Below are 26356 nucleotides of genomic sequence, written 5' to 3'. Positions count from 1 at the left end.
ATTAGCCATGGATGGACATAGGGATTTGGACTTGTGGTTTTACTTAATTCTCCGTACTGACCAATGATTATAACGGCGATTCTGATCCAACCATAAATTCATACATTGTGCCTCTGGCCTGAGAGGATGGAAGTTCAACATGTAGCTAGATTTAGTAGCCTAATGTTAACTAGCTGGCTTATCGTTGCCCATGAAAGGAAGGTAGGCTAGCGAGCAAGCATTTTAGCCAGGTAGCTTAGGACAACAAAAAATAAAAGCGTGTACTGTATGACAGAGTCATAGACCGTTTCGGCAACATGAAAGAGAGGAGGATGGCATTGGCATTTCTTTACAAGTAGGTTGAGTCAACATGTACTTACGCACACACAGAGAAATTAGTACCATGGACAGCAACATGATATTTAGCTTAAATGGATTGGACTAAATTGTTTTTGGAATCTTTTTGTTGTCACTGTATTAGACTAAGCATGGGTGATTTGATGATGTTGAAATATTGAAGTTGAAATGGTGCTGGAATAGTGGAGGCATCTCCTGTTTTCTTTGCAACTTGCGGTAACTCTCCGGTGCTCTAAATCAATAGTTGTTTAGTAGTCCGAAAATGTCGGAAACATTAACTTGATTGACCATGCTGTAGGTCATGCAACTGTTTGTTACATGCAATATGCTTTGTGGACTCCACCAGACAGATGTTGCTCTCCGGTTTTGTGATGAAGCAAAGGTGTGGTTGAATTTACTCTGCCACTGTGTCTTCTTATTGTCTCGGCCTTAAGCCTATATATCGCGGTGGCAAGACATATGAACTAACAGGTTATAGAGCAAAACATGCAATTACCACAACACATAGGTTGTAATATGGCTTTTCCCCCCCTGGCTTGGCTTCTCCAGTGATTTTAGCCACACACCGCTACTGGTGTGTTAGCTGTGGAAGTGCCCATGGTGCAGGAGATCAGAGGTATCTTGTGAGAGAAAGGCAGGTTGAAGTTGACAGGGTCAGAGTAGTACAGAAGGTGTTGTATGCTGAGACAGTGAAGAGAGTAGTGGAGGAAGATGGGTACAGGGCGAGGGATCCTGAGAGGATCCCTGAGAGTAGGCACGTGGGCCAATAGAGAGTGATAGGAATAATATGTGCTTCAGTAAGGTGGGTTTCTTAGCATTCATAGCCATGGTTGTCAACTGTACTGCTGAAATGGAACATAAGTCACAGAAAATAGAGGTTGTGGTGGCAGCTGCAGAGAGGTACTTGGGATTGTGAGGTTTTACTGCAGAATAATTCCAGGGAGTGTTGAGTGGTAGTGTTCTGTTCTGTAGGATTAGATAGTATTAAATAGTGGAAAGGGGTGGTGGGGTTTTTAATGAGGGCTAATAGTTGGCAGGGTAATTTTTCATTTTTCCCAATTTTGTATCACCAAAGATTTTTTTTAAACTATCACCACGTATAATGGATTGCACAGTAGGTGGCGGCATGCACCTTTCACATTTGTTTGCGGACTGCCTTAACTATAGAAGAAGAAGAAGATCATTTTGACCAGCGTCGTAGCAAAGATACAGCTGCTATATACTGGATATTTAGCAACAAATAGCTACCACCAATTTCTTATGCCAACGCATTTTTGGATGTTAATGACTTATAACGTCAGCTAAGGACAGGCTTAGCTAGCTAGGTTATCTTTACAGATACATTTTCAATTGGGTAGCGAGATGCAAACTAGCTAATGTTGTCATCAAGCCATAAATTGTGACCCCAGATAGACAGAACAGAATCGGTACCCACTGAGGCCGGTCAGTCAGCTTGCTAACAGGGTTTTGCTACGGAAGCTAACATTAGTTAGCCAGCTAACACAGAATAGCTAGCAATCCAAATCGTGGTTACAGACAATTGACTAGTGCCGCATTCTGTAGCTAGCTAAAGAAGCGGCTCTGTCATTTATTGACAGACCGGCCGGTTGGGCTAACATGGAGACATTTGGGAGAATAGCAATCACGCCAGACGCCCTCGACTTCACAGTGGAAAACGTGGAGAAGGTAAGAATCTTAGTGTATGGACACATTCTCCAATCAAACATGTAGAATCACAATATTAAATGTATGTGTAGCCTATGTGGGTCTCTGTAATGTATTTTCTATGGGGTAGCTACAATGGTGGCGGGTCTAGCTACAACATACTGTATCATGGCGTGAATTAACAGCTAGCTAGAAAGCTAACCATTCCGTGGTGCCACAAACGCGTTGTATTTTGTCCCTGTACCAGCAGCTGAAAATTCCACAATTAGCAAGTCTCCATTCTGTCCCCTTGTGTGTGTATTACCCTGACTAATCTAAACCAATATGACTGGAGGGCTTAATTGTTGTCTCTGTGTACATTAGTTGACTGACAGGGCAATACATCCATCCTCTGTCCTCCTCACACCTGTCTGTGTGAGACACTACATCATCCAAACCACTCTCGAGTCTTAATAAGGTTGTTGTGACCGAATGTAGACTAGAAGAAGAGAATGGAAAAGTGGAGTGCTTTTGGATATATACTGCAGAATATCAAAACAACAGTAGATTTTAAACTAAGTGCTCTTTGGTTTAGAGGTCTAGAATGGGAACCAGAGAGAGAAGCAAGGCACTTGTCGTAGTGTTTTGAAATGCCTTTATTTATATGACATGAGGTGTTTCAGCATGGTCTTTGTCAGTGAGTGAGACATGGCAAACCATCACAATCAATATGAGAATGTAATTTCTCTGATAATGTAATTTCTAGTAGCCTATGTAGAGTGTTACACCATTTTCCTAATGTCTCATACACACACTATCCATTCCTCTTCATCTGTCACTGACTGACAAGTGGTAGGATTCATCATCAGTAGCCTATTTTGAACATGTAAAAGCTGTTTTAATGAATGCACAGCGGCTTGTGTGTGTGGTCTGACCGTATATTCCGCCACAGGGAGCTCCTGGTCTTGATAGGCATGATTAAACAGTAGCTGGCAGGTCCGACTCGCTTGCATACAGCTTCCTGTGTAGATTAGGACACCGCGGAGCTGGCAAAAGGTAATGGCTCAGAAAACGTACCTCAATCCAAGGATGAAAAATGTTGTACTCCGAATTGTACCATTTATCAAATCAAATTGTATTTGTCTCATGCGCCTTACCGTGAAATGCTTACTTACAAGCCCTTAACCAACAATGCAGTTCAAGAAATAGAGTTAAGAAAATATATACTAAATAAACTAAAGTAAAAAAGTAAATTAAAAAAAGTAACACAATAAAATAACAATAACGAGGCTATATACAAGGGGACTGGTACCGAGTCAATGTGTGGGGGTACAGGTTAGTCGAGGTAATTTGTACATGTAGGTAGGGGTAAAGTGACTATGCATAGATAATAACAGCAAGTAGCAGCAGTGTAAAAGGGGGGGGGGGTCAATGTAAATAGTCCGGGTAGCCATTTGATTAGCTGTTCAGCAGTCTTATGGCTTGGGGGTAGAAGCTGTTAAGGAGCCTTTTGGTCCTAGACTTGGCGCCCCGGTACCGCTTGTTGTGCGGTAGCAGAGAGAACAGTCTATGACTTGGGTGACTGGAGTCTTTGACAATTTTTTGGGCCTTCCTTTGACACCGCCTAGTGTATAGGTCCTGGATGGCAGGAAGCTTGGCCCCAGTGATGTACTGGGCCGTACGCACTACCCTCTGTAGCGCCTTACGGTCAGATGCCGAGCAGTTGCCATACCAGGCGGTGATGCAACCAGTCAGGATGCTCTCGATGGTGCAGCTGTATAACTTTTTGAGGATCTGGGGACCCATGCCAAATATTTTCAGTCTCCTGAGGGGGAAAGGTGTTGTCATGCCCTCTTCACGACTGTCTTGGTGTGTTTGGACCATGATAGTTTGTTGGTGATGTGGACACCAAGGAACTTGAAACTCTAGACCCGCTCCACTACAGCCCTGTCGATGTTAATGGGTGCCTGTTCAGCCCATCTTTTCCTGTAGTTCACGATCAGCTCCTTTGTCTTGCTCACATTGAGGGAGAGGTTGTTCTCCTGGCACCACACTGCCAGGTCTCTGACCTCCTCCCTATAGGCTGTCTCATCGTTGTCGGTGATCAAGCCTACCACTGTTGTGTCATCAGCAAACTTAATGATGGTGTTGGAGTCGTGTTTGGCCACGCAGTCATGGGTGAACAGGGAGTACAGGAGGGGACTAAGCACGCACCCCTGAGGGGCCCCTGCGTTGAGGATCAGCGTGGCAGATGTTGTTGCCTACCCTTACCACCTGGGGGCGGCCCGTCAGGAAGTCCAGGATCCAGTTGCAGAGGGAGGTGTTTAGTCCCATGGTCCTTAGCATAGTGATGAGCTTTGTGGGCACTATGGTGTTGAACGCTGAGCTGTTGTCATTGAACAGCATTCTCAAATAGGTTTTCCTTTTTGTCCAGGTGGGAAAGGGCAGTGTGGAGTGCGATTGAGATTGCGTCATCTGTGGATCTGTTGGGGCGGTATGCGAATTGGAGTGGGTCTAGGGTTTCCGGGATGATGGTGTTGAGGTGAGCCATGACCAGCCTTTCAAAGCACTTCATGGCTACCGACGTGAGTGCTACGGGCCGGTAATCATTTAGGCAGGTTACCTTCGCTTCCTTGGGCACAGGGACCCAAGGAATATCCCCCCTTTTGTGTGATTATTTCTCAGTTATTTTAAGTGTAGACAGTCCTGCTACTGTGATCTTCACACAATATTATGCCACCTGTCTGTCCCTCTGTCTGGTTAACTGCTGTGCAGTGAAACACTCAGCTAATGACTAGCCGGCTTGGATAAGAGTTGTCAGAGGGTGGTGGAGGGAGGGAGCGAGAGAAACACAGACTATTCTGACACTGGAGGTCATTATAGCCACCAGCCAACTCTCTCCATCTGTCATCTAAGGTGTGTGTGTGCGCGCAGGGGTTGCTTAGAGTTGAGAAATCTGCATTTTCAAAACGCAGACCATCAAGAAATGTGTTTTCAACCATTTCACCTGCATGTTTTTTGCTTAATTCGGAAAGTATTCAGACACCTCGAACTTTTTCCACATTTTGTTACGTTACAGCCTTACTCTAAAATTGATTAAATAAATAAAAATCCTCATCAATCTACACACAATTCCCCATAATGACAAAATGAAACAGGTTTTTAGAAATGTTTGCAAATGTATTAAAAATAAAAAAAACAGATACCTTATTTACACAAGTATTCAGACCCTTTGCTAAGAGACTCGAAATTGAGCTCCGGTGCATCCTGTTTCCATTGCTCATCCTTGATGTTTCTACAACTTGGGAGTCCACCTGTGGGAAATTCAATTGATTGGACATGATTTGGAAAGGCACACACGTGTCTATATAAGGTCCAACAGTTGACAGTGCATGTCAGAGCAAAAACCAAGCCGTGAGGTCGAAGGAATTGTCCGTAGAGCTCCGAGACAGGATTGTGTTGAGTCACAGGTCTGGGGAAGGGACCCAAAAAATGTCTGCAGCATTAAATGGAAGAAGTTTGGAACCACCAAGACTCTTCCTAGAGCTGGCCACCTGGCCAAACTGCGCAATTGCGGGAGAAGGGCCTTGGTCAGGGAGATAACCAAGAACCCGATGGTCACTCTGATAGAGTTCTAGAGTTCCTCTGTGGAGATGGGAGAACCTTCCAGAAGAACAACCATCTCTGCAGCACTCCACCAATCAGGCCTTTATGGTAGAGTGGCCAGACGGAAGCCACTCCTCAGTAAAAGGCACATGACAGCCCGCTTGGAGTTTGCTAAAAGGCACCTAAACGACTCTCAGACCATGAGAAACAAGATTCTCTAGTCTGATGAAACCAAGATTGAACTCTTTGGATTGAACTCAAAGTACTCAGTAAAGGGTCTGATTTATTTTTTATAAATTAGCAAAAATTTCTAAAAACCTGTTTTTGCTTTGTCATTATGGGGTATTGTGTGTAGATCGATGAGGCAAAAACCCAATGTAATCAATTTTAGAATAAGGCTGTAACGTAACAAAATGTGGAAAAAGTAAAGGGGTCTGAATACTTCCCGAATGCACTATAGTGATAAGGGGCGTGCGACTATAGTTTTCCTTCACAGAAAATACATTAGTGCAATACATTCAGCAGAAAATACAGTAGCTTCATTTTCATCAGATGACAACAGAAGTGCAACGCTATTTGGCTAGCAGCCACACAAGCAAATGAGCTTACAATGAGAAGGTGAGGTGTTTTTTTGCAAGAATAATGCATGGCATCATATTTCTAATGTTTATCATAGAAAGAATGTAGCCAGCTACATTTAAAAATGTTTTGCTGGAAGTTAATCTTCTTACCAGAGAAGTTGGCTCCACCGAGAAAAGTAGCTACACATCAGTCAGAGCGCTGTCTGCAGATAGAATGCCCATTCGTGAATTCTCATCAGAGTGGAGAAGTGCAACTGAAGCACAAAGTTAGTCTGATGCCGAGCAGAAATGACAATGAGGCATATTAGATCTGCGTTTACAAAAAGCAGTACGATTTTTCTTATGCGTTTTATATTTTTCTGCATGAAAAATTCAGAATTCTGAGGTAACGTGACCCCTGAGGTGTGTGTGTGTGTTGGCAGGCTATGGCTGCCAGGTTTCTGTAATGAATCTCCATGTTGCTGGGTGGCCAGTGGTAGGCTTGGGCAGTATACCATATATCGGGGTATTTTTAAAAACTATTTATTTGAAGTTTTTTAAATACATTTGAATATTTATAGCTACTTTTTAAGTAAATACCTGCAGTCAACTTGTGCAATATGTTAGGTGATAAAGATTGTGTTCTTCATTTCACCTGTCACATAATATTTCATTATGAAGCTTACCAGTAGTCCCGTCACGTGGTGTTTGTTTGCAAGCGTACAACAACGAGAGACCGAGCCTTGTGAGTCAGTCACTGTTGTGCAGCACGCGCGAGGTGATCTAGTTACAGTATGGAATTTACAACTAAATGTTTGCCAGCTAGATATCTTAAAAGTATTACGTTAACTGTCTGAAGTGTGCTAAATGCTCTGCTGTGGTGCATTTGGTTTGCAAATTTAGTAGCTAGTTAGCTATCTAGCTTAGGGCTGGCTGGTATACCGTATTTTACGATATACCGGTATTGATGCATGGACAAGTTTGTGTTTTTACTTTACCTTCTATAACGGTATTTTAATGTTTGGTTTGTTAAATGTGATACACCGTGTGTAACGTACATTTTTATTCATCGCTCTCTCTCTCTCTCCATGCGGCTTTCCACACAGACCTAGCCCCGCCCCCTGTCACTCAAGGAGCGCATTTGTGGTTCCTCGACCACGAGACACTTGCGTTCAGTCTGCATGGTCAATGCAGCACATGCAACAATGTTGATGACAATGATGCTGTTTTCACTTTGCTTCTTAATATAAATCCACTAGCGTTCTGTTATTAAACTAGTAGTTTGTGTTTCTTACATCTGCAAACAGCTAGTATTTTCTTAGGAATTTGGGCTTAAATCTTGTTAGCTGCTAATGCTAATCGCTAGTGTTAAGTTGCGTCAATTCAAATCTGGTATTGGGAACAAAAAGAGGTCAATACATGTCTTCTAAAATAGACTAGTATTTTAATTAATGCAAAACACTTCGATGGTAAATATGATGTTCGTATATACGGGTCCACTGAAATACCACGCAGGGCAGACAGAGAACTGATCCATTGTTCTAAGTTATTCTCCAAATACTCTGACTCCCGCTCCCTGCTGGCCAATCAGAGTAGAGACTGAGCGTGGTTTAGACTTACTCAGCCTATCGTTGGCGCACAGGCTGGTCCCAGCCCCTTGGCGCTTCCCTGTTGCCAGGTGTCTAGTTGTTTTGCAACTTGTCCAGAAAGTCAGCACTTTTGCAGTACACGTCCTTGAGCGCGGTTTAACAAAGAGGCAGTGTGTATGTGTCTGTGAGAATCACAAGTCTGTCTCACCCTACTCCCTAACATTCCTCACATGAATCACAGCTTGTTATGTTAAACAATGTATATCAGTACAGTACAAACCTATTATGTTTAATCATTAATGCATTATTTCTAAGCTAGGCATCACATCTAGTTATAAGAAAATAGATCCCCACACTAGTTAGCTGGCTAGCTCGCTAGCTAATAAATGTACTGTGTCAGAGCAAACGTAATTAGCTATACAGGCTGATTAATACCAGTGATGGTGTAGACCTAAATCAGCATGTTCTTTGTGCAATCAAAGAGGAATACATTCAATGTAGCCAAAGATTATAGGGTCCCCGAGGAAACACTTAACACTTTGGTTCCTACCCTGTCACAGTAACTCCTCCCTGGCATTTTCATCTATTGTCATGTCAATCACCACTGTATTCAAAGTGCCCACTATTATATTCTAACTATAGAATTAGAATAATCATTCTATTTCCATGATTCCAACAGTTCACCCAAGTCAAATCGCAATTGCAACATTTGGTTAAAAATAAGGCCTTGTTTCTTTGCCCATATCGTGCAGCCCTACGTGGCAGTGTGGAAATGATCTCAAATGAGTGCAGGAAATGCAGAAATTGATGAAAATGCTGGAAATTATTTTTGTTTGAAGTTGAATTAAACGGTATAAAACAATCAGAATGGAGAAAGACCCATTGAAATCACTTAGAATGTATGTGTTGCCACCCTAGGGTCACGCACTACTCATAAAGCAAATGTAGAACTTTTTATTATTCAAAACCTTAAAATACCGTCATACCGTGATATTATATGTTGTCCATATCGCCCAGTGCTTAGCTTCTTGCAAAATCAAGCTTTGCTTGGGAACAGCAGAGCATCCCTTCCTGGATCAAGTGCCTTGCTGTCTATTTGTTTTGTGTGTGCAGCAAACTGTGAGTAGCATTTTTGAGTTACTTTTATAACTATGAGCTGGGATGTCTGTCCTGCAAATACTGTAGTTTAGGTGAGAGACCGAACTTTTACTTGTTAACATTGCTAACCTTCAGATCTCAGAGGCTCAGTGGAGTTTGAAAATAGCGCTCCTTATGTTCTGTGCCGGTATTAGCGAATGTTACAAGGTCAGTATGAAGGTATGACAATCTGAATACCGCCCAAGCTTAACCAGTGACCAGGGCCAGAGGAGAGGAGTGGGGGATGGGTGAGACACAAAGAAAAAGGTGTTGCTGCAAAGAAGCAGAGATGACGTAATGAGATGGAGGACAGAGGTGGGGTGGGAGGGTAGTGTCTGTGACTCTGACGGTAAAGGAGGGATGGTGGAAAGTGCAGGGGAAATGGCTTTTCCCTGATAGAACACAGATGACGGGGGTGAGGGATGGAGATGAAGAAAGTAGAGAAAGGTGTGTCTAAATAGATACAGGTGGCCCCCTTATCATTGGTTTTGTCTGTTTCACACCATTTTAAAGCTAGTGTCAATAATTGTGTTGTAGCTTCCTCTATTTTTCTCCTCCTAGTTTCCTCCCCTTCCTCTCATTGTCTCCTCTCCTTTATCTGCTCGGAATAGCGAAAACTAGAAAAGCGAGAGAGAGACTCTCTCTGTAGGCTGTTCAGGTACAGTGGGGAAAAAAAGTATTTAGTCAGCCACCAATTGTGCAAGTTCTCCCACTTAAAAACATGAGAGAGGCCTGTAATTTTCATCATAGGTACACGTCAACTATGACAGACAAATTGAGGGGAAAAAATCCAGAAAATCACATTGTAGGATTTTTAATGAATTTATTTGCAAATTATGGTGGAAAATAAGTATTTGGTCACCTACAAACAAGCAAGATTTCTGGCTCTCACAGACCTGTAACTTCTTCTTTAAGAGGCTCCTCTGTCCTCCACTCGTTACCTGTATTAATGGCACCTGTTTGAACTTGTTATCAGTATAAAAGACACCTGTCCACAACCTCAAACAGTCACACTCCAAACTCCACTATGGCCAAGACCAAAGAGCTGTCAAAGGACACCAGAAACAAAATTGTAGACCTGCACCAGGCTGGGAAGACTGAATATGCAATAGGTAAGCAGCTTGGTTTGAAAAAATCAACTGTGGGAGCAATTATTAGGAAATGGAAGACATACAAGACCACTGATAATCTCCCTCGATCTGGGGCTCCACGCATGATCTCACCCCGTGGGGTCAAAATGATCACAAGAACGGTGAGCAAAAATCCCAAAACCACACCGGGGGACCTAGTGAATGACCTGCAGAGAGCTGGGACCAAAGTAACAAAGCCTACCATCAGTAACACACTACGCCGCCAGGGACTCAAATCCTGCAGTGCAAGACGTGTCCCCCTGCTTAAGCCAGTACATGTCCAGGCCCGTCTGAAGTTTGCTAGAGTGCATTTGGATGATCCAGAAGAGAATTGGGAGAATGTCATATGGTCAGATGAAACCTAAATATAACTTTTTGGTAAAAACCCAACTCGTCGTGTTTGGAGGACAAAGAATGCTGAGAACACCATACCTACTGTGAAGCATGGGGGTGGAAACATCATGCTTTGGGGCTGTTTTTCTGCAAAGGGACCAGGACGACTGATCCGTGTAAAGGAAAGAATGAATGGGGCCATGTATCGTGAGATTTTGAGTGAAAACCTCCTTCCATCAGCAAGGGCATTGAAGATGAAACATGGCTGGGTCTTTCAGCATGACAATGATCCCAAACACACCGCCCGGGCAATGAAGGAGTGGCTTCGTAAGAAGAATTTCAAGGTCCTGGAGTGGCCTAGCCAGTCTCCAGATCTCAACCCCATAGAAAATCTTTGGAGGGAGTTGAAAGTCCGTGTTGCCCAGCAACAGCCCCAAAACATCACTGCTCTAGAGGAGATCTGCATGGAGGAATGGGCCAAAATACCAGCAACAGTGTGTGAAAACCTTGTGAAGACTTACAGAAAATGTTTGACCTGTGTCATTGCCAACAAAGGGTATATAACAAAGTATTGAGAAACTTTTGTTATTGACCAAATACTTATTTTCCACAATAATTTGCTAATAAATTCATTAAAAATCCTACAATGTGATTTTCTGGATTTTTTTTCCTCACTTTGTCTGTCATAGCTGACGTGTACCTATGATGAAAATTACAGGCCTCTCATCTTTTTAAGTGGGAGAACTTGCACAATTGGTGGCTGACTAAATACTTTTTTCCCCACTGTATATACCTAGTCCCCCAGTAGGTAAATCTATTAACCGAGTTCAACGCACATGCAAACATCTCTTTAGTGTCCTAAAGCTAAGTTGTGCTTCCCATAAGTGGATAAGGAGCGTGTGTGTCATGGAGAGGTTGGTTCCTGGCCCTGTCTTGGTTCCAGCAGTACAATAGCCTTTTTCCCAACTGTGTATGTGTCTAGCACAATCCCTTTGTCTTCCTGACTGTGTGGACATCTGAGCACCTGTGTGATTGATTGAATGAATGTATTACTTTTTTTATATATATATACATAAGAGCACTCCAGCTGGCGAGTCGTTGTGTAGAGGAGCGCGAGGGATAGTGTTGTGTAGAGAGAGTGTTTTCCATTAGCGTTGGCTAATCAGCCGGCTACTTTTTCCACTTCATATTAACTAGGTTACTTTTCATTTAAAAGTTTCAATTCGTAAGTCCGTTGAGCGCTCTTCCGCTAGAATTAATGATATGCATATTCTAGTGATCTATTGATAGGACAGAGTCCTGTCAGTCACAAAGCAAGCGATGACAGGGAAACGTAGTGTGCTGTCTGTCCCGCCTCCTGGTATAATTTGTGTGCGCTGTGGTTGGTTGCAGTCTTTAATTTCTTTACGCGGTGGAGGGAGAGACCATGATGCTTGTGAATTTGCAGCTCTGACTGGGCCACTCAAGGACATTCAGAGACTTGTCCAGAAGCCACTCCTGCATTGTCTTGGCTGTGTGCTTAGGGTCGTTGTCCTGTTAGAAGGTGAAACTTCGCCCCAGTCTGAGGGCCTGAGCGCTCTGGAGCAGGGATTTCTCTGTACTTTGATCTGTTCATCTTTGCCTCGATCCTGACTAGTCTCCCAGTCCCTGCTGCTGAAAAACGTCCCCACAGCATGATGCTGCCACCACGCTTCACCGTAGGGATGGTGCCAGGTTTCCTCTAGACGTGACGCTTGGCATTCAGGCCAAGGTGTTCAGTCTTGGTTTCGTCAAACAGAGAATCTTGTTTCTCATGGTCTGAGAGTCTTTAGGTGCCTTTTGGCAAACTCCAAGTGGGCACGACAGCCGGCCGCAGAGATGGTTGTCCTTCTAGAAGGTTCTCCCATCTCCACAGAGGAACTCTAGAGCTCTGTCAGAGTGACCATCGAGTTCTTGGTCACCTCCCTAACCAAGGCCCTTCTCCCCCGATTGGTCAGTTTGGCTGGGCGGCCAGCTCTAGGAAGAGTCTTTGTGGTTCCAAACTTCTTCCATTTAAGAATGATGGTGGCCACTGTGTTCCTGGGGACCTTCAATGCTGCAGAATTTTTTTGGGACCCTTCCCCAGATCTCTGCCTCAACAGAATCCTGTCTCGGAGCTCTACGGACAATTCCTTTGATCTCATGGCTTGGTTTTTGCTCTGACATGCACTGTCAACTGTGGAACCTTATATAGACAGGTGTGTGCCTTTCCAAATCATGTCCAATCAATTGAATTTACCACGTGGACTCCAATCAAGTTGTACAAACATCTCAAGGATGATCAATGGAAACAGAATGCACCTGAGCTCAATTTCGAGTCTCATAGCAAAGGGTCTGAATTCTTATGTAAATAAGGTATTTAGGTTTTTTATTTTGTATAAATTAGCAAACATTTCTAAAAACCTGTTTTCGCTTTGTGATTATGGGGTATTGTGTGTAGATTGCTGAGGATGTTTCTTTTTTTAATCAATTTCATAATAAGGCTGTAAAGTAACAATTTGAAGAAAGTCAAGGTGTCTGTATACTTTCCGAAGGCACTGTATATGATGGTTTGTAAAGCCAGGCATGTTTAACAGTTAGGCTATTGATTATAGACCTAATTAAGTTAGTTTCCTCTCTCCTCACTTTTCTTAAAGGGCTGTTTTCTCATCTCCTAACTCTGCTGCAGCCTCCACCGCATTGTTCTCAATACCAATATGCTGGTTAACTTTGCTATTATGCACATAGCAACATGGTCTAGGAAAAGGCTTCAATTCAACAGCGCACTGATGTTTCAGAACCGCGGACAGCGACCACTATCCAACGCGGGAGACAGCGCATATGTTATAGAATAATATTGGTTTTGTTAGTGTTGCACTATTGCACCAACATAAAGCACCTTTAGCAAAAAATGTACAACCCTGGGGATCTGGCTACTTTTTCTATTTGGTTGGCTACTCTATGTACTTGTGGGAAACACTGGAGAGACTAGAGGCTATTTCAGACATGACTGATATGAGAGGTAGATCACTTCCAGTTGACAGAATAAAGCATTGTGTCAGTTCTCTATCCCTTATCGATGATTGTTTCTTATTTTAGAGCCTAGGGCTGGTACCTTATCTCATATATTTCCTGTTCAGGGGTTGGATATCATCAGTCTTCTCAATGGCAACCACATAATGATCATTTTGTGTGTGTGTGTGTGTGTGGTGACAGGTTGTCTTATTGTTGCTGAAGCGAGTGTGAACTGTCTTCATCGTTTTCTGTCTAAATTGGCAACATGGAATTCGTTTTTTTATTTTTATCTCTGTGCAGACTGCAGACACGGTCAACAACCACCAACGCCCCTACAAACGACCCTACACACAAAATGCGTGCGAGCACACACACACGCAATCACACACACTGTCCCCGCTTCATTAATCAAATCCCCTACTCCCTCTGCATGTTATTTAATCTCCATTTCACATCATGAATATGAACAATTATGATATAAGATGACATGGATCTAATCAATAATGATGATCAGTCAGACGTGGATCAATATCCTGTCCTTCAAGAAGAGTCTCTGAGCACGGCTCTCTGTCCCCCAGGAGTACAGAAGGAAAACAGAACATTACATTACAGTAGCTTCACTGGATACCAAACCCAGGTCTGCTGTGTGACTAAAGAGCATGTTAGCCCGCTGAGCTAAAGCCTAGTCGCTAGATCTGGGAGCTACAACAAGTCTTCAGGTCTCAGTCAACGTTACTCAACACAGTTTACTGAACCTCCACTGCATAGCCTATACATTAATCTGCACTCTCACAGTATCACAGTTAGGAGCAGATTTTTTATGTGGCCGGTTACACCTGCACACTATTTTCATACTACTCACCAGAGGGAATACCTGATGGAAGGCAGGCTACTAGGACATAACAGTCGTCAACAGACAACCTGCATGTGATGGGCTGATAGAGACAGATTCATGTTTATTTAATTACTCAGAAAATAGCAGGTGCTGTCTCTTTTACTATGCTATTTTCTGGGACACTGTGGACCGACCGGATTTTCAATGCAACAACTGCCTAGTTACGGAAGACAATAGGACAGAGCTGTCTACCCTAAGCAAGCAAATCTCAGTGTTGCACAATTTGCTGGGGAAACCAGTACGTCCACCTACCTTCTCCTTCTCTACACCTCAGGCTGGACGTCATTCCGATGTGGTGAGAGTATCACTGCCCTGTCACCACTCTTTGACTGACTGGCCAGTGCTTCACCGGGACCTCTCATTGCCAAAACAGCAGTCATGAGTCATGACCGCAGTAAAGGTCCACGTGACCGTTGAGTCACGGTAATCTCCTTTTATGTAGTCTGGGCATGAGTCAGTAGTACCCAACTAGCTAACAACCATCAGGTCGCTAATGGCCTGGTACTCCGCGCTCTATTGTCCCTCTAACCACTCTGACGTCAATGCAAATGAAATCAAAAATCACATCAAACACTTATCAAAACTTTTGTGCTTTTAAAACTCATCTCACTCAACAGTTTCCTATGTGTATCAAAAATTGTCCACCACCCAAAGGACATCCAGCCAACTTGCCACAACTTTGGGTGTATTTTTGGGTGATGTGCCTTAATGTGACTAGTCGCTAGATCTGGGATAATAAATACAAAATAAAATACCAGGTGCTCCAAAGCTGCAGGAGGGGAGGTGGTTCAGCTGGGCAGTAGGCTGGCACATTACAGCCACAGCAGTGTTTCCAGTTGCCCTGAACAGAAAGCATATCTGATCTCTGGTGGCTAATGAAACAACAGAGCTGTTAGTTTAATGCATTTGGCTAGCTGTAGTGAGATGGGTCTCACACCCCAGGTTTTGATGAGTGAGTGAGTGAGTGAGTGTTCAGTAATCAGGGCGCTAGGGTTAACCTACACACCAGTAGTAGAGCCTCTTGATACTGACAGCAGTCAGTCATACTAGTCTAGAAACACTAATGTTCCTGTTCTAAATGACATATAATTGCATTGCAAGAATAATACTGACTCTCCCTCCCTCCCTCCCATCTCTCTCTCCAGGGGCTCCACCAGTTGTACTATGACCCTAACATTGAGAATAAGAACCTGGCCCAGAAGTGGTTGATGCAGGCTCAGGTCTCCCCTCAGGCCTGGCAGTTCTGCTGGGCTCTGCTCAGCCCTGACAAGGTATGAAATGCCCACATGCACACGCACGCACGCGCACACACCTACACCTAACCCTCTCTCTCTCTTCCTAGGTTCCTGAGATCCAGTACTTTGGGGCTAGTGCCCTCCACACTAAGATATCCCGCTACTGGTCTGATATCCCCTCTGACCAGTATGAGACCCTGAAGACTCAACTCTTCTCCCAGATCGCATGCTTCTCCTCCGGGTCCAAGATGGTGGGTAGATGGATGGATGGACAGTTGGATGGATTTATTAGATCAATAAAAATACATATAACTGGCGGTAGCTACGTGCCTTAAAAACCATCAAGCATAAACACAATTGTAAAGTCGTTGACTTACAAGACGTTGTGGTCCTGTTTCCAAGGTGCTGACGCGTCTGTGTGTGGCGTTGGCCTCCCTGGCCCTGAACACCATGCCAGAGGTGTGGCCGGGCGCCGTGCCAGAAATGGTGCGTGTGTTCCAGGAGGAGGGAGGGGGGGTGGACGGCCGGGCCAGGTGTCTGGCCCTGCTGGAGCTTCTGACCGTCCTGCCTGAAGAGTTCCAGACCAGCCGCCTGCCGCAGTACCGCAAGGGACAGGTGAGGGGGCGCTAGAGACTGAAGGGTGCCAATGGGCACAACAAAAAGGCAGACAGGCACACAGACAGACACACAAAAGGACAAGTGGTGGTGGGTTAGTATTTCCTGTAACCTTGTATCTCTCTGTCTGTAGGTGCGAGGTGCTCTGGGTCGTGAGTGGGGGTCAGTGTGTCCACTGCTCCAGCAGCTGCTGCGTCGAGGGGACAGTCCCGGGGCAGTGAAGGCTCGTGTCCTGCGCTGTCTGTCCTCATGGGTGCTGCTGGACGTCCCTCTCAGTGAGAGTGAAGGACTGGTGGAGGACTGTTTCACTGCTTTACCAGACCCCGAGCTGTTTGATTCCGCCGTGGAGGCTATTGTCAACGCCATATCACAACCCGACTCTCAGAGGTGCGTATGGGCCGGGGGGAGGTTGTGAGTGTGTGTCAACCAGAGTATGTGAGCGGAGTGTGCCCAATTTGACTGGAGCGTGGGGCGAGATTCCCAAAGGCTGGAGCGTCGACCTTCTCGCCCGCTCCAATTTCACTCTAGTAGCGCTCCAGTAGCGCTCACTTCACCAACTCAGGGCATGCCGGCCCAGCATGCATTTGTAGTCTACTTGTGTGCTGCTATCGCCCCTTGCTTTACCTACTGTCATGGAGTTTGCTAAATATTTTCATAAAGAAACTGATAAAACACACAGGTGCTAAGTCAAGGTGACTTACAAAGATGAGGAGCAAGAGAGGGAGTGGGGTGATGTAGTGTCCACAACTAAAGAATCATTGTGGAATCTGAAAAGACATGTATCCCGAAAGCATGATGGTATACTTACTACGTGCACATGCTAACAGAAAGGAAGGAGGTGGGTAGATAACTAAGTGTCTCATTGTAGCAAAGTATTTATAAACAACAACATCTGATCTCTTGAAGGTTTTTATTTTATTTTATTTTTTTACATTTTAGTCATTTAGCAGACGCTCTTATCCAGAGCGACTTACAGTTAGTGAGTGCATACATTTTCATACTGGCCCCCCGTGGAAATCGAACCCACAACCCTGGCGTTGCAAGCGCCATGCTCTACCAACTGAGCTATTATCTATACAATGGGCCATAATAGATTTTGGCCCAATAGGCCTGGCATATTCCCACGTTCAAGGAGCTTTCCGTTTTGATTGGGTTATTTTGCCTAAAAACCTTTAGGCCTACCTATAGAAAAATAAAAAAACAACTCTGCATCTCCCCAGCCTGGCAAGAGTGGCAAAAGGATGTTTAGAATTCCCTGCTGACCTGCTCTCCAGGAGAGAGAGAGAGAGAGAGGGAGAGAGAGAGAGAGGCGCTATGATCACACTGCTGACAGTGTGAACTTCTCAAGTCTCCTCATCCTTCATGTTGTTTTAATTGCTCTATAAGTAAGGCCAGTATGACTGGTGGAGGAATGAATGTGAACCTCATATTTCTCTCTTAATTGTAGTGTCATCAAACCTGGGGCAGAAAACACTCAATTACATTCAATGTTTGTGTCTGTGTGTCCTTCCTTCCTCTCTTTCGTTCACTTACAATCTTTCTCTCTTTCTCACCCTTCTTTTCTCTCTCGTTCCTCCTTTTCACCCATTTCTCTCTTCCCTCCTCCTTCTCTGTCCTCGTTTTAAATACTGGACAGGGGAAATTAGTTGCCTGGCAACAGGACACAGTTGGACCAATAGCATTCTCCCAAATGACTTGACTGTAATGTGTTTAAGCAGAGGGAGAGGGAGGAAAAGAGGGAGGTGAAAAGAGAGAGGCGCCTTTAAAGGAAAAATCCACCCAAAACCACTCATTCCTTTAATTTACATTGTTAAATAACACTATGTGAGAACAATATTTTTCATTTTGGTGTTATAAGGTTGGTGGCAACATGGAAAATCGTTGTGGAAATCTGTTGCAGCTCAAGTCAACTACAAAATCCACAATGCAATGCTCTCTCTATGGGCTAGGTAGGTAGCTAGCTAGCAAGCAAACATAGCTACACACAATAATACCAAAGACATTATCAGCATGTAATGTAGCTAGTTGGCTGTAAAATGGCCTAAACAAACTGCACTGTCAATTTAGGAGTCTACAATCTCACCATGTCTAACCTGCAGATCAATGTGCCTAGAGTCTGATATTCACAACAACAGATATACACTACCGTTCAAAAGTTTGGGGTCACTTAGAAATGTCCTTGTTTTCGAAAGAAAATCAATGTTTCTGTCCATTAAAATAGCATCAAATTGATCAGAAATACAGTGTAGACATTGTTAATGTTGTAAATGGCTATTGTAGCTGGAAACGGCTGATTTTTTTAATGGAATATCTACATACAAAATGGCCAGAAACAAATAACTTTCTTCTGAAACTCGTCAGTCTATTCTTGTTCTGAGAAATTAAGGCTATTCCATGCAAGAAATTGCCAAGAAACTGAAGATCTCGTACAACGCTGTGTACTACTCCCTTCACAGAACAGCGCAAACTGGCTCTAACCAGAATAGAAAGAGGAGTGGAAGGCCCCGGTGCACAACTGAGCAAGAGGACATGCATTAGTGTCTAGTTTGAGAAACAGACGCCTCACAGGTCCTCAACTGGCAGCTTCATTAAATAGTCACTGCAAAACACCAGTCTCAACGTCAACAGTGAAGAGGCGACTCCGGGATGCTGACCTTCTAGGCTGAGTTGCAAAGAAAAAGTATTATCTCAGACAGGCCAATAAAAAGAAAAGATTAAGATGGGCAAAAGAACACAGACACTGGACAGAGGAAGATTGGAAAAAAGTGTAATGGACATAGGAAGTTTGAGGTGTTTGGATCACAAAGAAGAACATTTGTGAGACGCAGACCAAATGAAAAGATGCTGGAGGAGTGCTTGATGCCATCTGTCAAGCATGGTGGAGGCAATGTGATGGTCTGGGGGTGCTTTGGTGGTGGTAAAGTGGGAGATTTGTACAGGGTAAAAGGGATCTTGAAGAAGGAACGCTATCACTCCATTTTGCAACGCCATGCCATACCCTGTGGACGGCGCTTGATTGGAGCCAATTTCCTCATTCAACAGGACAATGACCCAAAGCACAGCTCCAAACTATGCAAGAACTATTTAGGGAAGAAGCAGTCAGCTGGTTTTCTGTCTATTATGGAGTGGCCAGCACAGTCACCGGATGTCAACCCTATTGAGCTGTTGTGGGAGCAGCTTGACCGTATGGTACGTAAAAAGCGCCCATCAAGCCAATCCAACTTGTGGGAGGTGCTTCAGGAAGCATGGGGTGACATTTCTTCAGATTACCTCAACAAATTGACAACTAGAATGTCAAAGGTCTGCAAGGCTGTAATTGCTGCAAATGGAGGATTCTTTGACGAAAGCTAAGTTTGAAGGACACAATTATTATTTATATTAAAGATAATTATTTCTTACCTTGTCAATGACTACATTTCCTATGCATTTTGCTATATTTCCTATTCAAACTCATTTCATGTATGTTTTCATGGAAAACAAGGACATTTCTAAGTGACCTCAAACTTTTGAGCGGTAGTGTACTTTTGAGGAGATGGGAAACGTTGCCCATGCTACGTCAATGGGCCGCACGGTGCATTCTGGGTGATTCTGGGACAATGAGCTCTCTCCTTCAAGGAATGAAAGGGAGTCTATTGGGCGCTAGCTCAAAAACCCAACATTGGCACGGATTTCATCAACAAGAAGTAAAACATTACAAATATTTTCCCGAGATGTGAGATAATTAACTTGTTATCTGTAATATCATATAGCTTTGGAATCGTGACATTACGTACTTTCGAGGAAAATAGGCACGTTTCTCGACATACAGTGCATTCGGAAAGGATTCAGACCACTTTACAGCCTTATTTTAAAATTGATGAAATGCGGGCTGTCATGTGCCTTTTACTGAGGAGTGGCTTCCGTCTGGCCACTCTACCATAAAGGCCTGATTGGTGGAGCGCTGCAGAGATGGTTGTCCTTCTGGAAGGTTCTCCCAACTCCACAGAGGAGCTCCGGAGCTCTATCAGAGTGACTATCGGGTTCTTGGTCACCTCCTTGACCAAGACCCTTCTCCCCAGATTGCTCAGTTTGGCTGTGCGGCCAGCTTTAGGAAGAGTTTTGGTGGTTCCTAACTTCTTCCATTTAAGACTGATGGAGGCCACTGTGTTCTTGGGGACCTTCAATGCGGCAGAATTTTTTGGGACCCTTCCCCAGATCTGTGCCTCGACACAATCCTGTCTCGGAGCTCTGCAGACAATTCCTTTGACCTCATGGCTTGGTTTTTGCTCTGACATGCACTGTCAACTGTGGGACCTTATATAGACAGGTGTGTGCCTTCCCAAATCATGTCCAATCAATTGAATTTACCACAGGTGGACTCCAATTAAGTTGTAGAAACATCTCAAGGATGTCAAGGATGAAGTGTATTTCTGTTATTTTTATCAAATTTGCAAACATTTCTAAAACCCTGTTTTTGCTTTCTTATTATGGGGTATTGTGTGTAGATTGAGAAGAAAAGTAATATTTAATCAATTTTAGAATAAAGCTGTAATGTAACAATGTGGAAAAAGGGAAGGGGTCTGAATTATTTCCGAATGCATTGTATAGTAGGGGTGTAACGATTCGTTTTAACAACGATTCGATTTGTATCACGATTCGTGGTTGTCGATACGATTCAAGGACGATATTGGTTCATTTAGAACGATACGATCCGAAACGATTCAGTGACTTGAAATCGATTCAGTAACCTTTTAGCCAAAAATTCAACCAGTGTGACTGAAATAAATACCTGGATACTGGACAGTGCAGGTGAAGTTTCCTAGATTCCTGTTTCTTGTAAGGACCGCAATGGTGGCTTGATAATTTCTCGCTCGTCGGCTTCTCCTCTGTCGTCCGCCATGCTATGTTTTGTTGTATTTGCGCCTTTGCGCTGCTGCTGGCGCAGGGCGATGACGGCACGGATAGGCAGACTGAATCGAGTAATGTTTAAAGCCTTTATCATTAAAAGTGCTAAGAAAAAACATCCATATAAAGTCTGACGTGCTTAAATCCAATGGGTTATTTCCTAGTATCGATACAATCGATTTATTACATTTTAAAACGATGTTAGATTGATATATGTTGTCCAAAAGGCCAACTCGCCGAGCACAGAGCGATGTAGTTGGATCATAGGAATATAAATCGATACATCGATGTAGTAGATGGATCGTTACACCCCTATTGTATAGGCTACTTTAGGCTATATCATAGAAGTCAAAAGCTATTTCCATGTGAAAATGTTATGGGATTTGCTCCATTTGGTTTTGGTGGTAGTCTAAATTATGCTCAAATAGCCACAATAGTCTATTGGCTATTGTCTAAAATTGTAAGGGTACAGCCTCTGGAAGTTGCACAAAGTTCTCACAATGTTCAAGTTTCCGCTCACAAGACCTAAAATTTGCTCAGTGCCCCACAAACTTAGAGGGAACATTGATAGACACTCACACTCCTAAATGCGCAGTCACTGAAATACCGACCCATTGCCCTCTGAATAACATGCATACACACACACATAGGGCTGTGATGGTCATGGAATTTTGGACGACTGTAATTGGCCAACCAAATGACTGCGGCCTCTGTAATAACCGTTCGAATAGCAACACATTTTATTTTTTACCCACTGTTTCTCCTTTCCTCCGCTCCTGACTGCATGTGCTGCCATAGAAATAGAATGGCCGTCCCCATTCAAGTAAAGGATGGCATAATGGGTGGAAGTAAAAGCAGGAAATGTACCCATCATCAATATGTGCTGTGATTTGTTGATTCAACTCAACTGACATTACAATAAAATACATTCCATTGCATGCCCCACATCAGTTAACATCATTTGAATGAACATTCTACTTTACCATGGAAATGATTGTGTCACAATGCCAGGCAGCCATTGCGAGTGTTCCCATGAGTTAAGGCTGGTTTATACTTCGTCTATCGACATCTCTGTAGACAGTTGTCGCAGTGACATCAAACTTGTCAAACACAAAAACAAAAGGTTGCATGACATCAGCAGCTTGGTGGTCCAAAATAACATAACTGGTGTATTTTAACACCAATAAACCCATCCGTTAAAAAATATATTTAGTATATGTCAATCTAGCAAACCAGGCAACTAAAAGCAACTTTCTAACAATATTTTGGTTCGTTTCTAGCTTGCTAGCTAACTAACATTAGCTGGTTAGCCATTTCAAATAATGACCATATCATAGCTGACATCTTAACTTTAGCTAATTTCTATTCACTATTACAGGAAAATAAACTCACGACAATGTAATTATTTACAAGTTAATGGTGAGCTAATTACAGAAAATAGCTTACGGTTGTGAGTGTGATGAAATAAAAGCAGGGCATACTACCGGAGAATTTTAGAACTTGGGCCTTGTTTCATTGCTGGCTCAAAGTTGAACAGCTACCGTCTACAGACATTACACCGGAGTATAAATTACATGTTTTGACTATTGACACGTGTCACATTCTAATTGTCTACAGACATGTCGATAGACAAAGTATAAACCAGCCTTTAAGCAGTCAAATTGTCAGGGTTAGAGGTTCCAAGCCCATTCTATTCATCGTTTGCTGCAACACCTTGCTTGTTTCAGCAAGAGGCTACAAAGTTTCAACACGTTGTTAAGAGTCCATGTTATCGCAGAAATGGACTCAACCACACGAATGCCCGGCTGTCCCGTCTTCAGTCAGATGTTTGTTCCCCCCAAAAAATACAGAAGACACAGTAATGATACACACACTAATGCTTAAAATCCCAGCCCCAGATTTCACACAGGAACACAGCAGTCTCTCTCACACATACACACACACACACACAGTGTTACCTCTGGGTTTTCTGTCTGTGCTACTCCATAACATCTCAGCAGTGGCAGACTGCACTCAGTATTCATTCATTTTTAATGGGCTGCTTTGGAGATGCAGGTCGTGCACTCTTAGCTGAGGGGGAATGGGTTACCGAGAAATCAAGGGAGTATATTTTGTAGATGCAGGTTGGGGAAAGAGAGAAGGAGCTTTACAGTAGAGTAGCACTGTGTATGGTTTTGAGCACAAAAGTGTGTGTGTGTGTGTGTGTGTGTGTGTGGCTTGTTGTCATGCAAGTGGTACAGCAGCCTTCATAATAATGCCGATAAAGACACACTCATACAGTGCCTTCAAAAAGTATTCATACCCCCTGACTTAGTCCACATTTTGTTGTTACAGCCTGAATTCAAAATGGATCAAATATTTTTTAGAAATTGTATCAAATGTTTTGAAAATTTAATGCAGACATATCTAATTTACATGAGTATTCACACCCTTGAGTCAATACTTTGTAGAAGCACCTTTGGCGGCGATTACAGCTGTGAGTCTTTTTGAGTAAGTCTCGAAGAGCTTTGCACACCTGGATTGTACAATATATGCCAATTATTCTAGTTAATTGTTGTTAATTGCTAGACAGCCATTTTCAAGTCTTGCCATAGATTTTCAAGCTGATTTTAAATCAAAGCTGTAACTAGGCCACTCAGGAACATTCAATGTCGTCTTGGTAAGCAACTCCAGTGTAGATTTGGCCTTGTGTTTTAGGTTATTGTCTTGCTGAAAGGTGAATTCGTATCCCAGTGTCAGTTGGAAAGCAGACTGAACCAGGTTTTCCTCCCTAGTCCTTGCCGATGACAAGCATACCCGTGTGGCTCAGTTGATAGAACATGGCTCTTGCTACGCCAGGGTTGTTGGTTCGATTCCCATGGGGGACAAGTAAGAAAATGTAGGCGCGCACTACTGTAACTCGCTCTAGATAAGAGCGTCTGCTAAATTACTCAAATGTAACATGATGCAGCCACCACAATGCTTGAAAATATGAAGAGTGCTTCTCAGTGATGTGTTGTTGGATCTGCTGCCAACATAATGCTTTGTATTCAGACAAAGTTAAATTCTTTGTCAATTTCTTTGACAAGCCTGACCTATCTAAAAAACCAGCAGGTGCCTGTTATAAAATGTTTATAAAGCCACTAGTCTCTTGTATGTGCATGTCCAATAATATCCACTTCACTTTAATGTGCATATCACGTGTGGCAACTGTACTCAGCCAGCCACATCCCCTACCAGCCCTCACTCACCTGTTTCTCTCAGTCTGCTTTTCACACGCATCTATTCCTCTGTCAGTTTAAAAAATATATAATTTAGCCGTGATGGTGAGTGGGGATCCAGACCCTGATGAGTCTGCTGTTAGATTTGTACATTTGTTACTTTGGAGCAGCGCGCAATGCGAGCAATGTTGATACATTGTATCATTTCATCGCCTGTTATAACTGAGAGCACAGACCAGTCTGAGTAGACTTTGCAAGTGCACTGTTATGCAGCCTCAGAGTGACAGAGAGGGAAAATGGAGCACCGCTTCGTGACAGGCATGCTTGCAGCTTTACAGCAAAGAAAACGGGTTGTCGCTAGCCTAAACGGTTAAAAAAATATGACCCATATTACACGAGGTGCATTTTTTGCACGCATTTTATATAATTTCACAAACCCTGTCGCGGGCCGTTTTAAACTAATCCCGGATCGCAAATTATTGGTTTGATAACAAACAACGTTGTTCAGTCATGTTACCTAGCTAGCTAACAACCTGGTAATTTGACAGTAGGTTTAGGCAAATTTGATTGGCACAGGAAGAAAATGGGTTGCTACTCATGGTGGGATTCATATAGGCCTAATGTAAGCTTAAACTGTATCAAAAATCTATTGTATTTCTGGTGCTCCTTAAACTCTGTTTGGTGCCTAACGTTTTAAAAGTTGGGAGCAGTGTTTGTGGGAGAGAGAGTGGTGTTTGTTTATGAGAGTGAGGGAGACCTAGAGTGTGTGTGAGAAAAGGAGGGAGAGTCTGTGTCTGTGTTAACTGAAGTGCACAGAAGGGTTCATGCGTGTTTTCCCCATACTGACACAATGACATGCAGATCATTATGCATGTACAGTTGAAGTAGGAAGTTTACATACACCTTAGCCAAATACATTTAAACTCCGTTTTTCACAATTCCTGACATTTAATCTTAGTAAAACTTCCCTGTCTTAGGTCAGTTAGGATCACCACTTTATTTTAAGAATGTGAAATGTCAGAATAATAGTAGAGAGAATGATTTAGTTCAGCTTTTATTTCTTTCATCACATTCCCAGTGGGTCAGAAGTTTACATACACTCAATTAGTATTTGGTAGCATTGCCTTTAAATTGTTTAACTTGGGTCAAATGTTTCGGGTAGCCTTCCACAAGCTTCCCACAATAAGTTGGGTGAATTTTGGCCCATTCCTCCTGACACAGCTGGTGTAACTGAGTCAGGTTTGTAGGCATCCTTGCTCGCACACACTTTTTCAGTTCTGCCCACACATTTTCTATAGGATTGAGGTCAGGGCTTTGTGATGGCCACTCCAATACCTTGACTTTGTTGTCCTTAAGCCATTTTGCCACAACTTTGGAAGTATGCTTGGGGTCATTGTCCATTTGGAAGACCCATTTGCGACCAAGCTTTAACTTCCTGACTGATGTCTTGAGATGTTGCTTCAATATATCCACATAATTTTCCTTCCTCATGATGCCATCTATTTTGTGAAGTGCACCAGTCCCTCCTGTAGCAAAGCACCCCCACAGCATGATGCTTCCACCCCCGTGCTTCACGGTTGGGATGGTGTTCTTTGGCTTGCAAGCCCCACCTCCCTTCTTCCTCCAAACATAACGATGGTCATTATGGCCAAACAGTTATATTTTTGTTTCATCAGACCAGAGGACATTTCTCCAAAAAGTACGATCTTTGTCCCCATGTGCAGTTGCAAACCGTAGTCTGGCTTTTTTATGGCGGTTTTGGAGCAGTGGCTTCTTCCTTGCTGAGCGGCCTTTCAGGTTATGTCGATATAGGACTCGTTTTACTGTGGATATAGATACTTTTGTACCTGTTTCCTCCAGCATCTTCACAAGGTCCTTTGCTGTTGTTCTGGGATTGATTTGCACTTTTCGCACCAAAGTACGTTCATCTCTTGGAGACAGAACGCGTCTCCTTCCTGAGCGGTATGACGGCTGCGTGGTCCCATGGTGTTTATACTTGCGTACTATTGTTTGTACAGATGAACGTGGTACCTTCAGGCGTTTGGAAATTGCTCCCAAGGATGAACCAGACTTGTGGAGGTCTACAATTTTTTTTCTGAGGTCTTGGCTGATTTCTTTTCATTTCCCCATGATGTCAAGCAAACAGGCACTGAGTTTGAAGATAGGCCTTGAAATACATC

General features: G+C 43.3%; 1 protein-coding gene across 1 annotated transcript in view; it reads left to right on the top strand.

Annotated features, from left to right (window-relative positions):
• The first annotated feature begins 1499 nt into the window (after nt 1-1499).
• LOC311148807 (importin-13-like) overlaps nt 1500-26356 on the top strand; it is a 41225-nt gene continuing 16368 nt past the window's right edge. The window contains exons 1-5 of the mRNA XM_084185789.1: nt 1500-2022; nt 15388-15513; nt 15585-15728; nt 15880-16092; nt 16226-16479. Coding sequence (XP_084041915.1) covers nt 1954-2022; nt 15388-15513; nt 15585-15728; nt 15880-16092; nt 16226-16479 — 806 coding nt within the window. The 5' untranslated portion in view covers nt 1500-1953. The remainder of the gene's footprint in view (nt 2023-15387; nt 15514-15584; nt 15729-15879; nt 16093-16225; nt 16480-26356) is intronic.

Source organism: Coregonus lavaretus (genome assembly GCF_964263955.1).
Source record: "Coregonus lavaretus genome assembly, chromosome: 21".
Classification (NCBI taxonomy): Eukaryota; Metazoa; Chordata; class Actinopteri; order Salmoniformes; family Salmonidae; genus Coregonus; species Coregonus lavaretus.
The sequence above is the reverse complement of the archived record's forward strand: the minus strand, read 5'-3'. Positions and strand labels throughout refer to the sequence as shown.